Consider the following 14,693-nt stretch of genomic DNA (forward strand, 5'->3'; position numbering starts at 1 on the left):
AAATGGGAGAAAGGAGGGGAATCTTCCTTGGGCCTTTGGTAGATTTCAGCACCAGCTTTTCAAATATTTTTCCAGCAAGCTTAAGGTAGGTAAAGGGTGCTAAGTTCTTCGCAGTATGTAGCCCTGCTATTCAGTTAAATACATCTGAAGCAGCTTAAGCAGAGGTTAGCTTCCAAAAGAGTTTTTGGGGAACAAATGGGCATTTCTATCTTTGGATGCCGCGCACAGAATAACAAAAACTGACCGATACTCTTCATATTACTGGACCCAAATCTTTATTGAGCCCAATTTGTTAAACCAGAAGTAGAAGCAAGTAAGAAAAACAAACAATGATTGGCTTAAATTATTGCATATTATTCCATTTCTAAGAATGGTAAAAATTATAAATACATAATTTGTAGTAAAAGCCTTTTTGCAAAAAAAAAAAATATTTAGCACATTCTTTAAAGAACCACAAAGTTGGAGAAACAATGCTATAAAGACGTGGGGGGGGGGGAAGGGAGGTTTTCCTCCACTAAAACTAAAAAGTGCATAACCAACATCATGGTGCTATCTCTAAGGCAGGCAGGTGTTACTGTCGCCTGTGCAAAGCAGAGTCTTCATTACAGTACTAAAAAAGCAGTTGAGAAGATCAGAGGGAGAGGGGGGAGGCAGAGGGGGGAAGAAGAAGAAGAAGAAGAAGAAGAAGAAGAAGAAGAAGAAGAAGAAGAAGAAGAAGAAGAAGAAGAAGAAGAAGAAGAAGAAGAAGAAGAAGAATGCATAGCACTCCAAGTCAGAGGTACTGAGGCTTGACTTCTCAGGTCACTCAGGTCAGCATGTCCCAAAGGCAGCAGCAGCAGAGCGCAGTCCAACATGCCGTCAGGCAGGTACTTTCGCCAGAGTTATCCCTTCGCTGCTCTTCCACAACATACACTGGGAAGAAGAGAAAACAACACGTCAGTTGTGACACATCACCCACCATCACCCACAACGCAAGAAGAGGCCTGTGGCCAACTTACGACTTCATTTACACAACTGTTCTCCCGTGGCTAATGATGCTCAGAGGGTCATGGGGCTCAGTTTTGCCCAACATGAATTTGACATGCTGCTTGCAGGTAACAGGTGGAGGGAGATATATACACAGAGAAGCCTAGAAGGTTCTTGAATGTTCATCTTGCACATTTTAAAAAATTTAAGCATCTCTTTTACTAATGTAGAAAGGTGGTAAAGGTAAAGTAAAGGTACCCCGACCGTTAGGCCCAGTCGCGGACGACTCTAGGGTTGCACGCTCATCTCGCTCTATAGGATGAAGCAGCACATGGAAATGCTGTTTACCTTCCCGCCGGAGCTGTACCTATTTATCTACTTACACTTTGACGTGCTTTCGAACTGCTAGGTGGGCAAGAGCAGGGACCGAGCAACGGAAGCTCACCCCGTCGCAGGGATTCAAACCGCCGACCTTCTGATCAGCAAGCCCACTCTGTGGTTTAGACCACAGCACCACCTGCGTCCCTAGAAAGGTGGTACTCTACCCAGTTAAATAGCAGAAAGTAACCCTTCTCTTGCGTTCCAGAATTCTAACCAATGAAAGCAAAAGGTGCTGGGATAAGTGATGGGCACCTGGGTATTCTTAAAAACAGTTCCACTAAAACTAATACAAATAATAAACAATTTAACATAAAACTATCTACACTTAATATTTTTTACTCTGTGTTGATCACCCTTTTGCCATAAGGATCATACCCCAAAAAACATTTCTGCCTTTGTCCCTTCTTGAATTTGGCAAATGCCTGGAGGAAGGCGATCTGGATCAGGGCAGGCTGAAACTAACCAAACAGGTTTGTCTTGAAATCTATCTGGGCCTTGCTTTGTGTTGCTAGCCTGAATGAATGAGGAGAGTCTAGCAAAGTTTGTGTTTGTCTGCACACAGAGAACACACTGTTTTGCTAGGCTCCAGCATCAGCTGATCAGACAATGGCCCCATTCTCGACACCCCCATTGCTTCTTGCCCACATGGCCACTGACACCTCAGTGTTACTGTAGGACATTCCTCATAGTCCTCCTTGGGTGTGTGAAAGAATATCCACCCCCCCTTCTCTCTCCCCATCTGTGAATGGAAGCTATTTCGCAACATCTTTAAAAATGTGCAACATCTTTAAAATTGGGACCAGTTACCTGAAGGATTTAATGTAGTGTATACCCTCCTTCAGGTCCACTGGGCAGAGAGGGGAGAGAGTATTTCCAAAGACAGCTCCTAGATTACCAGCTTCCCAGGGAGGCTGACCCAGCACCTATGTTTAATATCCTTTGGGTGCCAGGCGAAGAGCTGACTCTGAAAGTCCTAGGCCTTTCAGAACTACAGTACATTGGGCAAAGAAAGGCAAAGGGGCAGGGGAGGGAGAACTCGAGGTAGAGGAGCTGCGCTGCAAAACAGGCAGCCAGGCTTGTGCCAACTGGGCAGGAGGTAAGGGGCAGCATATCCCACATAGACTGGTGTGCTCTGCCCCCCATCTCACCTGAGGGAGTGTCATGGAACAAGAGGACTTGGGATTCAAAGCTTCCCCCAGTCCATCCCAACATGCCTTTCCTCCCTCCCTCCTGCCAGAGGCCCAATGGCACAGGGTGTTTGAGGCCTGCATGGGTGGTTCTCCGTCTACTAGGCATTATTTCACCCAGGTTCAAGACCCAGTTTGCCACACACACCCCATGCATTTGCACGGGCACACACAGGCTGGGAGCCTCAATGGTGCCTGTGGCGAGATACACCGGTAAAGGGTCCCCAGACGTTTGACGGTCTATTGACCCAATACCTCCCTCGCCTATTTCTTCTCCTTGCTGCCACCAACCAGTAAATCTGTGTACTGGTACACAATTGATTTGAACCCAGTCAGATGAACAGTGAACAAAACAATTAAGTTTATTTAATGTGAAGATCTTACAAGCATATCAATTCTTATTGGTTTCTCAATTATGTTTACTTTAAGCTTAACCTTTAGTCTTAGTTCCCCCCCTTGTCCTCCCTGACTGAAGTTCTCTTCTTAACTCTTATAGATTCTGCACCACCGCTCACCTCCCTAGCTTCTCTAACCCTCTATTTCAGGGGTAGCCAGCTCCCAAGAGGCTGCGATCTACTCTCAGAGTTAAAAACTGGCAGTGATCTACTCCCTTTTTTGGGGTTCAGGTCAAAGTTGTTGAGCTTTTTTAGGGAGGAAGAGAGCACCGTTTTTTGCGGGGTGCAGGGCTAAAATGTTGAGCTTTTTTAAGGGAGCCAAAGTTGTTGAGCTGCTTTGGGGGGAGCCAGTGATCCACCACAGACGTCCAGTGATCTACCGGTAGATCACAATCTACCTGTTGGACGTGCCTGCTCTATTTCAAAATCCTCTCCACCTCTCTCATCAAACCCCCTCAACTCAACTCCTTTATCTCCCCCTCCTGTCTGCCTGCTTCTCCTTATATACCCCTGCTTCTGCCTGGAGAGCTCCTATTGACTGTTTCCCTCCCTAGCAACTTAACTCTTGCTGCAGTATTCAAGAAGCAGCATTTTAAAGCCTTAAGAAAATATTTTTGTGTCCTGCGTTGTTAATAGAAGCGCAAACATTTGTTTGTGTATTACTGAAAAAGAGACGTTTCACCTAGTTGTGGGGGGGTGAAAAGTCTCTTTTTCAGTAATACACAAACAAATGTTTATTGCTTCTTGAATACTGCAGCCCACCCTGCTAGACCCCCTCCTGCTTTTACCAATATTGCTATTTAGTTCCTCACAGTTGGAATCGAAGAAAAGCTTTCATATGGTCTCTCAAGAACTGCAAGGGCTACAAAGACGATCAAACTCCACCCCCCTCAGCCTTGATTTTAAACTGGGCTCTTGGCTGGCTCCAATTGATTAGCATAGATAAGGTAACTGAACAAACATTCTCAGTGACTGCTTGGCTTCCTCTTATCTTAATACCTTCAGAGGCTAATCCCTTACAAAGGTAAAACTTGAAAGCCTTGTTACCACCTCATTCACTCACCACAGCAAAAAGGGCCACATAATTGCCCCCAGAGTGGTTTTGCATATGTACTTCAAACAATTTTGGAAGCTGTCTGGACACTGTGTGGGACATTGGTATTTGTTAAATAAAACAATCAGAAGTGCAAGCTGGATTTCGAAGGGGCAGAGGAACCAGAGACCAAATAGCAAACATGCGCTGGATTATGGAGAAAGCTAGAGAGTTCCAGAAAAACGTCTACTTCTGCTTCATTGATTATGCAAAAGCCTTTGACTGTGTCGACCACAGCAAACTATGGCAAGTTCTTAAAGAAATGGGAGTGCCTGATCACCTCATCTGTCTCCTGAGAAATCTCTATGTGGGACAAGAAGCTACAGTTAGAACTGGATATGGAACAACTGATTGGTTCAATATTGGGAAAGGAGTACGACAAGGTTGTATATTGTCTCCCTGCTTATTTAACTTATATGCAGAATTCATCATGCGAAAGGCTGGACTAGATGAATCCCAAACCGGAATTAAGATTCCCAGAAGAAATATCAACAACCTCAGATATGCAGATGACACAACCTTGATGGCAGAAAGTGAGGAGGAATTAAAGAACCTTTTAATGAGGGTGAAAGAGGAGAGCGCAAAATATGGTCTGAAGCTCAACATCAAAAAAACCAAGATCATGGCCACTGGTCCCATCACCTCCTGGCAAATAGAAGGGGAAGAAATGGAGGCAGTGAGAGATTTCGCTTTCTTGGGCTCCTTGATCACTGCAGATGGTGACAGCAGTCACGAAATTAAAAGACGCCTGCTTCTTGGGAGAAAAGCAATGACAAACCTAGACAGCATCTTAAAAAGCAGAGACATCACCTTGCCGACAAAGGTCCATATAGTTAAAGCTATGGTTTTCCCAGTAGTGATGAATGGAAGTGAGAGCTGGACCATAAAGAAGGCTGATCGCCGAATAATTGCTGCTTTTGAATTATGGTGCTGGAGGAGACTCTTGAGAGTCCCATGGACTGCAAGAAGATCAGACCTATCCATTCTGAAGGAAATCAGCCCTGAGTGCTCACTGGAAGGACAGATCGTGAAGCTGAGGCTCCAATACTTTGGCCACCTCATGAGAAGAGAAGACTCCCTGGAAAAGACCCTGATGTTGGGAAAGATTGAGGGCACAAGGAGAAGGGGACGACAGAGGACGAGATGGTTGGACAGTGTTCTCGAAGCTAGGAACCTGAGTTTGACTAAACTGCGGGAGGCAGTGTAAGACAGGAGTGCCTGGCGTGCTATGGTCCATGGGGTCACAAAAAGTCGGACACGACTAAACGACTAAACAACAACAACAAATAAAGCAATCTCCAATTTGGAATACTGTAACTGAGTTTGAAAAAACTCCCGGCAGATGCAAGCTTTGAGATACGGAAATACATTTACAGAACAGCTATTTTCTCCCTAAAGATGAAGTGGGCCACCCCTTTCCACCTTCCTATGGTAAAATACCCACCCCATATGGCACAACTGCTCATTATGGAGTGTGTGTGACAGCACAAACTGAATGGGGAGATTGGTGGCAGCACAGCTAGGAATGTGGGGGAAAGCACAAATGTGGGGAAGACACACAGTCCAGGGCTTCTCAGTGCCTGCATTTGGGCAAAGAAAAGAGGGTGGGAAATAAAAATTGCAATTCTAGGGCAGCACTTGTGCCTCTCTGACCAGGGGAAGAACGGGCATCTTGGACACTGGCTGTCTCTTGGCTCTGAGGGGAGAAAGAAGATAAAAATAGCCTCAAAGTGTGACTAACTAGTTCCACAATTAGACACAACTCCATTTAGAAATAAGGAAGGGAGCATTCCGGATTGGAAAAAAGTATGTTGGGTGGGTCCACAGCATTTTGATATTTGTAAAGTCAGCAGGGGGCAGGAAGGCAGTCAAGAGACTGGAGCCTTGCACAAAGACAATAACAGCTTAGAGAGATCTTTGATCTGAGGCCAAGAGGCTGAAGGATTCCTAGATACAACAGGCAGTAAAACTTCATTGCAGAACACAAGCTGATAGGCCCTGGCTTCATTTCCAATGGGAGCATTTTGCAAGATCACACACTGGGGACAAAGGGGAGTTCCTGCTCTCTTCTCTCCCTGCGCAAGTGCTCTGTTGAAATGGTATCACTCTGGCTCAGAGACTATGCAAGCTGCCACTCTAAGTGACGTGGAACCAGATGCAAACAAATGTTTCACTCTCCTGTAAAGCAGGCAGAAAATCTGAAAAGGATTCAAGGAGCCCAGGGGTTACTGGAGGAGGGGGAGAGCCTTGGGCCCTTCTCAATACATTAAACACCAATACATTAAAATAGTAGCAGAAGCCAACAAGTGAACTAATAAGTTGTTAAAATGCACAAAAGCAAGACTTCTGAGCACACACTTTGCTGGCCAAAAGTTGTTGATAAAACTTGCAAGGCTTATCACCTGCAGCTAATTCTACTCCAAAGCCCTGTCAAAAACGTTACACTTGCCGCACCCCTGAAATAAAAAGGCAGAGCGTGTGGCTCAGCCCCTGAAGCTGGAAGCAAGCGTAACGTGATCCTGTGCCAACAGCCACTGTAACAAGAGCTCCACTCACATGATCCAAAACAACTTGAGGACATTCGGAGGAGGAGTGTTGCTGCTTTGGATAGGTCAAAAATATATTGCATAGATCGTTCCAACCATATTCTCCAACTGCCACCATCTGCATTGTCCCTCTGGTCCATCTGCAAAAGTTCTGGCCCAGTGTCAAGCCCCTACCTGGTCTCCCCCCCCCCTTTAAAATTGGCTAAGCTATGGATCTTTTAACACAACACCCCACCTATTGGGCTAGGCCAGGGGTCAGCAAACTTTTTCAGCAGGGGGCCGGTCCACTGTCCCCCAGACCTTGTTGGGGGCCGGACTATATTTTGAAAAAAAATATGAACGAATTCCTATGCCCCACAAATAACCCAGAGATGCATTTTAAATAAAAGGACAGATTCTACTCATGTAGAAACATGCTGATTCCTGGGCCATCCACGGGCCGGATTGAGAAGGCGTTTGGGCTGCATCCGGACCCCGGGCCTTAGTTTGGGGACCCTGGGCTAGGCAGTTGTAATCTTCAAGACTGCTTAATCTGGGCTCCAGGAAAACAGACCATGGAAAGAGAAGGGGTATGTTGGCAGGTAGAGGTAACTGAGGCAAGGCTCATTTTGGGAGGCTGACAAAGCCACAGGGTGAGCTGAAAGCAATAGAACGTCACTTTGTGCCTTCTGATTGGCTGTATTTGGCGGAAGGTCGGTGGTTCGAATCCCCGTGACAGGGTGAGCTCCCGTTGCTCGGTCCCTGCTCAACAACTTCAACCCTAATAAAAGGTCAACAATTTTGGGTGACCCTCACGGCCCTTCACTTCATCAAATCTGGCCCTCTTCGGAAAAAAGTTTGGACACCACTGATCTAGAGAATTCAGGATGAGGCAAGTCAAGAAATACTCATGAATATTTTTCATTATAAAAGTAACATATTTGTCCATGTTTTGGACCAGGCCCAAGGCAAAAGCACTAAGTGGATGGCATTCACCTCCACGAATCAGAAGGATCTTGCCCCACCTGTGAGAATCCAGAGAACTGAAATTTGTAGCCATTCCCAAAGCTCGGAACCACCACTCTATTATCAGTTATTTTTCTAAAACCAATAAAGCAGATTCTTCCTATAAACTCACATAGCCACTTATGGCAGTGGACATAGTTAAAAACTTCCTATCTGGAGTCCTAAGAGCAGAAAAAAACACTCCTGAATCCGAACCATTGCCACTCCCACCACCTCGTAAGTCCATTATCTAATCAGCTGCAGAGAAAAGAGAGCTAGGCTTAATCATCTCTGGGTGTTGAGACACACACCAGGTACCAGTCCACACAATGTAAACAATATTCATGGTTTGTTTTTTTATTTAAAAAAACTGCATTACCTTTGTCTTGCTGCAGAGACCTTTATCTTGGGTACACACATTTGGCTTCTGCCCATACTGGGTGATTAGCTAATGTTTAACCTAAGAAAATGGATTTTTAGAAATGTTCCCTTGTACTGTACTGTGAAAAGTTAGATGCACTCGGGAAGCTGGATCACTTTATCCAATGCAAGTAGCAAGAAAAGAGGCTCTTGGAACAAAACTACCTACTTACCTAAAACAGGAAATAGCCATTTATCCAAATAAAATAAAAAAATAAATAATTCTCAACTTTATGGGCTGGCCTAATTATAGGACTGGCATTGAACATCTTGCTTTGTTTACCTACAGTAGAAAGCTCTTGGGAAGGAACACTCAGATTACTAAGCCTTTTTACTCACCAAGCGAGACAAGGCACCGTGCTCAATGGGGAGTCAAGGTTCCCCCTTAGCTACCAGAAAATAATAATGGGGGGGGGCAGAAATTAGTGTCTCCTCTATCAACAAACACCTGTTTAACAAGTGCACACTCCAGGAATTTTCTTTATAAATGCACAATTCCATTCTTGGGTCACTCTTGAACCTACCATGTAGGACTCCAATTGCCACCAGGAGATATGAAGCTGTGTTTTCTCCAGTACTGTCCAGGGTTGCAAACTGCCTTGCTTCTGTACTGGTTGAAATTACAGCAAGTTGGGTCCATGTGCCCTATTTTACAGAGGACAGTCCTCTAACATGAGGGGGGGGGCTGCTCAAGTGCACTTTAAATACAGTGGTACCTCTACTTACAAATAACTCTACTTACGAATGTTTCTACTTACAAATGGAGCTCCGTCCGCCATCTTGGATGTGGTTTAGATAGGATTTTTTCTACTTACGAATTTTTAGATAGGGTTGCTTCTACTTACGATTTTTTTCTCCCAATGCATTCCTATGGGATTTGACTTACATTTTTTTTTTCGACTTACAAATGTGCGTTCGGAACGCATTAAATTCGTAAGTAGAGGTACCACTGTATAAAGGTAGAAAGGAAGAGCAAGGGATTTGGAGCATATGGCATACACCAGGCACCCCCAAACTTCGGCCCTCCAGATGTTTTGGACTGCAATTCCCATCATCCCTCACCACTCGTCCTGTTAGCTAGGGATCATGGGAGTTGTAGGCCAAAACATCTGGAGGGCCACAGTTTGGGGATGCCTAGCATACACAGTTGCCAGCCAATTGGTATTTGGGGCTAATTTATAAAGTTGGGGTGATAAATGTGAAACCCTTCCTTATATGTATGTCCTGATTTCAGATGTTCTTAGGGTTGTTACCCCTATGGCTACAAATGGGTATTAGAGGGAGGGAAATCTTCTGTTAACTACATGTTATCTTCAAACTATATAGTTTCCACCATTTCTTTTCTCTACTGAATCTGATCATGGTCTTCCAGATTACCGTGCTTTTCTGATTATCTATTGGTGCAAAAAAGGGACCCAGGTGGCGCTGTGGTTAAACCACTGAGCCTAGGGCTTGCTGATCAGAAGGTCGGCGGTTCGAATCCCTGTGATGGGGTGAGCTCCCGTTGCTCGGTCCCAGCTCCTGCCAACCTAGCAGTTCGAAAGCACGTCAAAATGCAAGTAGATAAATAGGAACCGCTACAGCGGGAAGGTAAACGGCGTTTCCATGTGCTGCTCTGGTTTGCCAGAAGCGGCTTTGTCATGCTGGCCACATGACCTGGAAACTATAGCCGGCTCCCTCGGCCAATAATGCGAGATGAGCGCGCAACCCCAGAGTCGGTCACGACTGGACCTAATGGTCAGGGGTCCCTTTACCTTTATTGGTGCAAAAAGGAAAGCGTCTACAGCTTTGAGCTTCCATGCTATGCCCACAGTGGTCTGGTTCACACAGCACAACTTGGTTTGTCTTAAACCATGGTTTAATCAGGACCATGCCTTGTCCAGGCCATGTGGCTTCTGCCACTTGCAAAGGTTTGTTCTCGCTTTAGTTCTGGCTGACTCAGGTCTATGGATGGATGGCAAGACCTACTACGGGCTTGCTTCAGCTGCACCAGGAGGGTGAGAAACCAAAAGGGCATGCAGACGGGCAGCAGAGAGGCATGTTCAATATTTAACCATAGTTTAAGAGAAAATGTGGCTGAATGAGGCAAATTTATTTGGGGGGGAAATACAATGAATGTATGCATTTGTGGGACAAGAAGCTACAGTAAGAATCAGTTATGGAATAACTGATTGTTTCAAAATTGGGAAAGGAGTACGACAAGGCTGTATATTGTCTCCCTGCTTATTTAACTTATATGCAGAATTCATCATGCGAAAGGCTGGACTGGATGAATCCCAAGCCGGAATTAAGATTCCTAGAAGAAATATCAACAACCTCAGATATGCTGATGACACAACCTTGATGGCAGAAAGTGAGGAGGAATTAAAGAACCTTTTAATGAGGGTGAAAGAGGAGAGCGCAAAATATGGTCTGAAGCTCAACATAAAAAAACTAAGATCATGGCCACTGGTCCCATCACCTCTTGGCAAATACCGGTAGAAGGGGAAGAAATGGAGGCAGTGAGAGATTTTACTTTCTTGGGTTCCATGATCACTGCAGATGGTGACAGCAGTCACGAAATTAAAAGACGCCTGCTTCTTGAAAGAAAAGCAATGACAAACCTAGACAGCATCTTAAAAAGCAGAGACATCACCTTGCCGACAAAGGTCCGTATAGTTAAAGCTATGGTTTTCCCAGTAGTGATGTATGGAAGTGAGAGCTGGACCATAAAGAAGGTTGATCGCCGAAGAATTGATGCTTTTGAATTATGGTGCTGGAGGAGACTCTTGAGAGTCTCATGGACTGCAAGAAGATCAAACCTATCCATTCTGAAGGAAATCAGCCCTGAGTGCTCACTGGAAGAACAGATCCTGAAGCTGAGGCTCCAATACTTTGGCCACCTCATGAGAAGAGAAGACTCCCTGGAAAAGACCCTGATGTTGGGAAAGATTGAGGGCACAAGGAGAAGGGGACGACAGAGGACGAGATGGTTGGACAGTGTTCTCGAAGCTACCAGCATGAGTCTGACCAAACTGTGGGAGGCAGTGCAAGGCAGGAGTGCCTGGCGTGCTATGGTCCATGGGGTCACAAAAACTCGGACATGACTAAATGGCAACAAAGCTACAGTTTATACTCCCCCTGGAATGTATAATTCCCCTAGGAAAAGGTTTTTGAAAGATTTTTCAGACAGTTTCCTTTTTGAACGATAGCAAGAAAACCTGTTATTTACTGGTTAATAAAGATAAATATGGTACATACAGGCAACTTCCAATTTACACAGGGGATACGTTCCAAGGCACCACACGTTTAAGTGAAATAATATATATCTGAAACACCATTGGAAAAGCTTGCAAACACCCCGTTCCCCCCACCCCTTTTCTGACATTTTTGGGTCACTTCCAGGTTCGGCGCAATGCCCGTGTGCCTTCTCGTGCACACATTGGAGGTGCCTAAAATGACTACTGCCTGTACTGTACAAGGTTTCTGTTTCCTCTAGCCTCCTAACAGATCAAACATTTATTGCATGAAATGTGCTGGGGATCACCCATATCAACTTGGTTATTTCTAGTTTTGAAATGACTGATTATGTCAGCTGACTGACTCGTTAAGACAAAATGGGCATGCACAATATTATAAGGAAAAACCAAACATATGACAAGAGTGGAGGTAATTCTCAATTGTAAAAGCATCTTATTTGGCTTAGCGAGATAGAAAACTTACAAACACAGTGTGAATGTTGACAGAGCAACCTTACAGGTTGTTTTGTGCAAGATTCTACAAGAAAAAGGTCAACAATAGTAAACTACCCCTACATCTGTAAGTTGTCCAGAGCTAGATTGTCTTGGCCTAGAGTGGCAAAAACCAACCTGTGCCTCCAGCACAAAAACAGATCCAGGAAACAAGCAGCTCTGAACTTGTTCTTTCAGGGAGAGTGTAAATCTAGCACAATACCGTATATTGTGGGCGTATACGACTTATACGACTGGGCGTGTAAGATTTATGTCTAGCTTTGGTGACAACTGCAGGGATGAGCCACATTTATGTTTGTGGTGTCCAATTACGAATTGCTATAAAAAATGTGGTACGATCAATGTGCCACTGATGTGAATTGTGCATTAGTTCACATATTTTGAAAAAAATAAATAGAAAGTGCAACTGCATTGGGGGGGGGGAGGCAACTAGCCATTGTGTTTTTGCACCTGTAACTGGGTTCCAGGAGCCATGTGGCAAAGAGCTTTTCTTTCCCAGTTTCTCACAGTGATTGGTCACCGTTTCTTGTTGGAAAAGGCAGAGTAAGTAGTGAACTCGGAGTCCTGAACTGCCAGCAATTCTTTTCCTTTAAACTTGAGATCAATCCAGGATTGCATAATTCCTTTATTGCATAACCTGGCTGGAGCCAGTTAAAATGTTATACGGATTAAGTTTCTGTTTCATGAAAATGAAAAATACAGCAGGTTGAAGGGGCAGGGGAGGAGAGACTGCTATCCCAGGTGTCTTAATGTCTCTGTGCCTGTTTGACCACACAAAAGTCACTTAAAATGCAGCCTGTATGAAGCCAGCATGGAGTGCAGACAGCCAGAACCTTTTCCTTTCTAAGAGATGCACGTGATGTTGTTGTTTAAAAAAACACAGCCCACGTGCCTAATTAAACTAACTCTTCCAAGGCTGGATAAAAAACACGATGTGGCCTATTCCCATCTTGAAAGCAAGGATCATTGTCAACTACAAGCTTTCCCCATGATTGTATTCTCATACAATGAAAGAATTGACCTGTTGAATTTTTGTCTGCCACGTCCAGGAACTCTGTTTTCCCAAAACACCAATCCTAAATCAAACCCTAGGTTGCCATCCTGTACCATTTAAATGCCCATTAAATACAAAAAGACTTAATTCTGAGTTGATAGGTATGTCATGTGAATTCTCAATGAGTGCTTAAGTTTCTCTGCAAAATTTTCATGTTTGTCTTTTTGGAGGTTGGGGGAATTATTTAAAATCCACCCACACTTACTGCGCAGTAGTATTTACAGAAAACGTCTAGAGTGTACCTATTTTCAAATGAATCTACCGCAGGAAAGAAGTGTCCTGGTTAACAGGAAAAAAAGGAAAGGCAAGCTACAGAGAAGGCAGAAGCGGGGAAATTATGCTAAAGGAGAGGGGGAAACAGAACCCAGCCCAGGGATTCATTTCGCCTGGTGTTCAAACAACTTACTTATCAATCATTTACTGGCTAACTCACTTAGGTTGACTCACTTCACAGAAATCACTTAGAAGGCCTAGTACCTGTACATTTTGCTTCCTCCATTTCTCCTTAGGAGGGCTGGGAGCCTGCTTTCTCAAATGCAAGTTCAGAGTCCAGGACCTTTGCTCAGGGCACTAGAGAAGGAAATCCTGGGTGCCCTGGCACCAGTGAGAACCAATTTGGCAGCCACTGGATTATACGGTGCCAAGACAACATTCCCTTTATTAAATATCTTCACTGACTGCTTCTATGCATATTTAAAACTATTTTTTATACAGAAACACTATAAAATAACTTACATCAGAGTAAATAAACTCAGTGTTCAATAGAATTTATACTATATTTGTTGTCCATTTTCTCTTAGTTCAATATATACTGTATATTCCTGTGTATAAGACTACTTTTTAACCCAGGAAAATCTTCTCAAAAGTCGGGGGCCGTCCTATATGCTGGGTCGTATTTCTTATACAGCAAGTGTATCCCAAACTATATTTTAAAAGTTGGGGGTCGTCTTATACACCCAGTCGTCTTATATGCCGGAATATACGGGTATTTAGTAACTAGAATTTCAACTATTTTACATAACTCCCTCCCCCCCCCAAAAAAAAACAATGAAGGAGAGTTCATTGCTTTCCTAATTAGTTGCTGCATAGATTCAAAAAGTAAGAGATATATAGGATTTCCTGGGGGGGGGGGGGAGAGAGAGATCTGATTTCAACTGATTCAAATTTACTTAGCAAATTTCCAAAACCTTTCATGAATTAACGTGCATACCTTTTGTGACTCATGAGGTCTCAAATGATGGTTAAGCACTGGCCTCTGATACCTCATGAATCACAAGGTCTGTACATTTCAAATTACTTCTGTACTGCTTTTCTATTCCAAGGCTGCTAAAATGACAAAGACATGACGATAATATAGCAAATTTAATGAAATTAGGATTACTACCAAGCAAAACCATGACACCACCAGCAGACAACCAAGTGTGAATTGGACACATACTGTATTCTCTTCTACTTGACCATATTTCTGCCACATCAATCTATTCTCATTGATTAAAACATAGAATAAAATAGGGTGATCCAAAAGATACCAAACCTGTAAAGCAATACAAAAGCATTTTAAACATGACTATTCATCCTTAAGCACAACAGCTTTAACTAGCCCCAATCCTGAACTGTTTTCTAAATTTAAAAAGTTGCTCTAACATCTTATATGAGAAACTGTTGTGCCAATATATTTGCAAACTTCACCCAACTCCACCCCTTCTTTGTCACTGCAGGAAGATTATCTTCCTATGAATTATTTAACCTCTCATTTCCTTGCACTCGGTTAATAACCTGAGACTGCAATAAAATGAAAATGAGCTTTAAGGACATGTGGAACAGAGAGGCTTCGGAATGTATTATATTTATAATTAACTAGCTGGCCCTGCATGCGTTGCTGTGCGTTAGTCTGTGAAATGGAGGGTAATAGCCCCCCTTCAGATCCCCCTGAGCC

General features: G+C 43.9%; 1 protein-coding gene across 1 annotated transcript in view; it reads right to left on the minus strand.

Moving 5' to 3' along the window:
* Positions 1-258: 258 nt before the first annotated feature.
* CYSTM1 (cysteine rich transmembrane module containing 1) overlaps positions 259-14,693 on the minus strand; it is a 36,097-nt gene continuing 21,662 nt past the window's right edge. The window contains exon 3 of the mRNA XM_035103423.2: positions 259-912. Coding sequence (XP_034959314.1) covers positions 806-912 — 107 coding nt within the window. The 3' untranslated portion in view covers positions 259-805. The remainder of the gene's footprint in view (positions 913-14,693) is intronic.

The sequence above is a fragment of the Zootoca vivipara genome, chromosome 8, assembly GCF_963506605.1.
Source record: "Zootoca vivipara chromosome 8, rZooViv1.1, whole genome shotgun sequence".
Taxonomy (NCBI): Eukaryota; Metazoa; Chordata; class Lepidosauria; order Squamata; family Lacertidae; genus Zootoca; species Zootoca vivipara.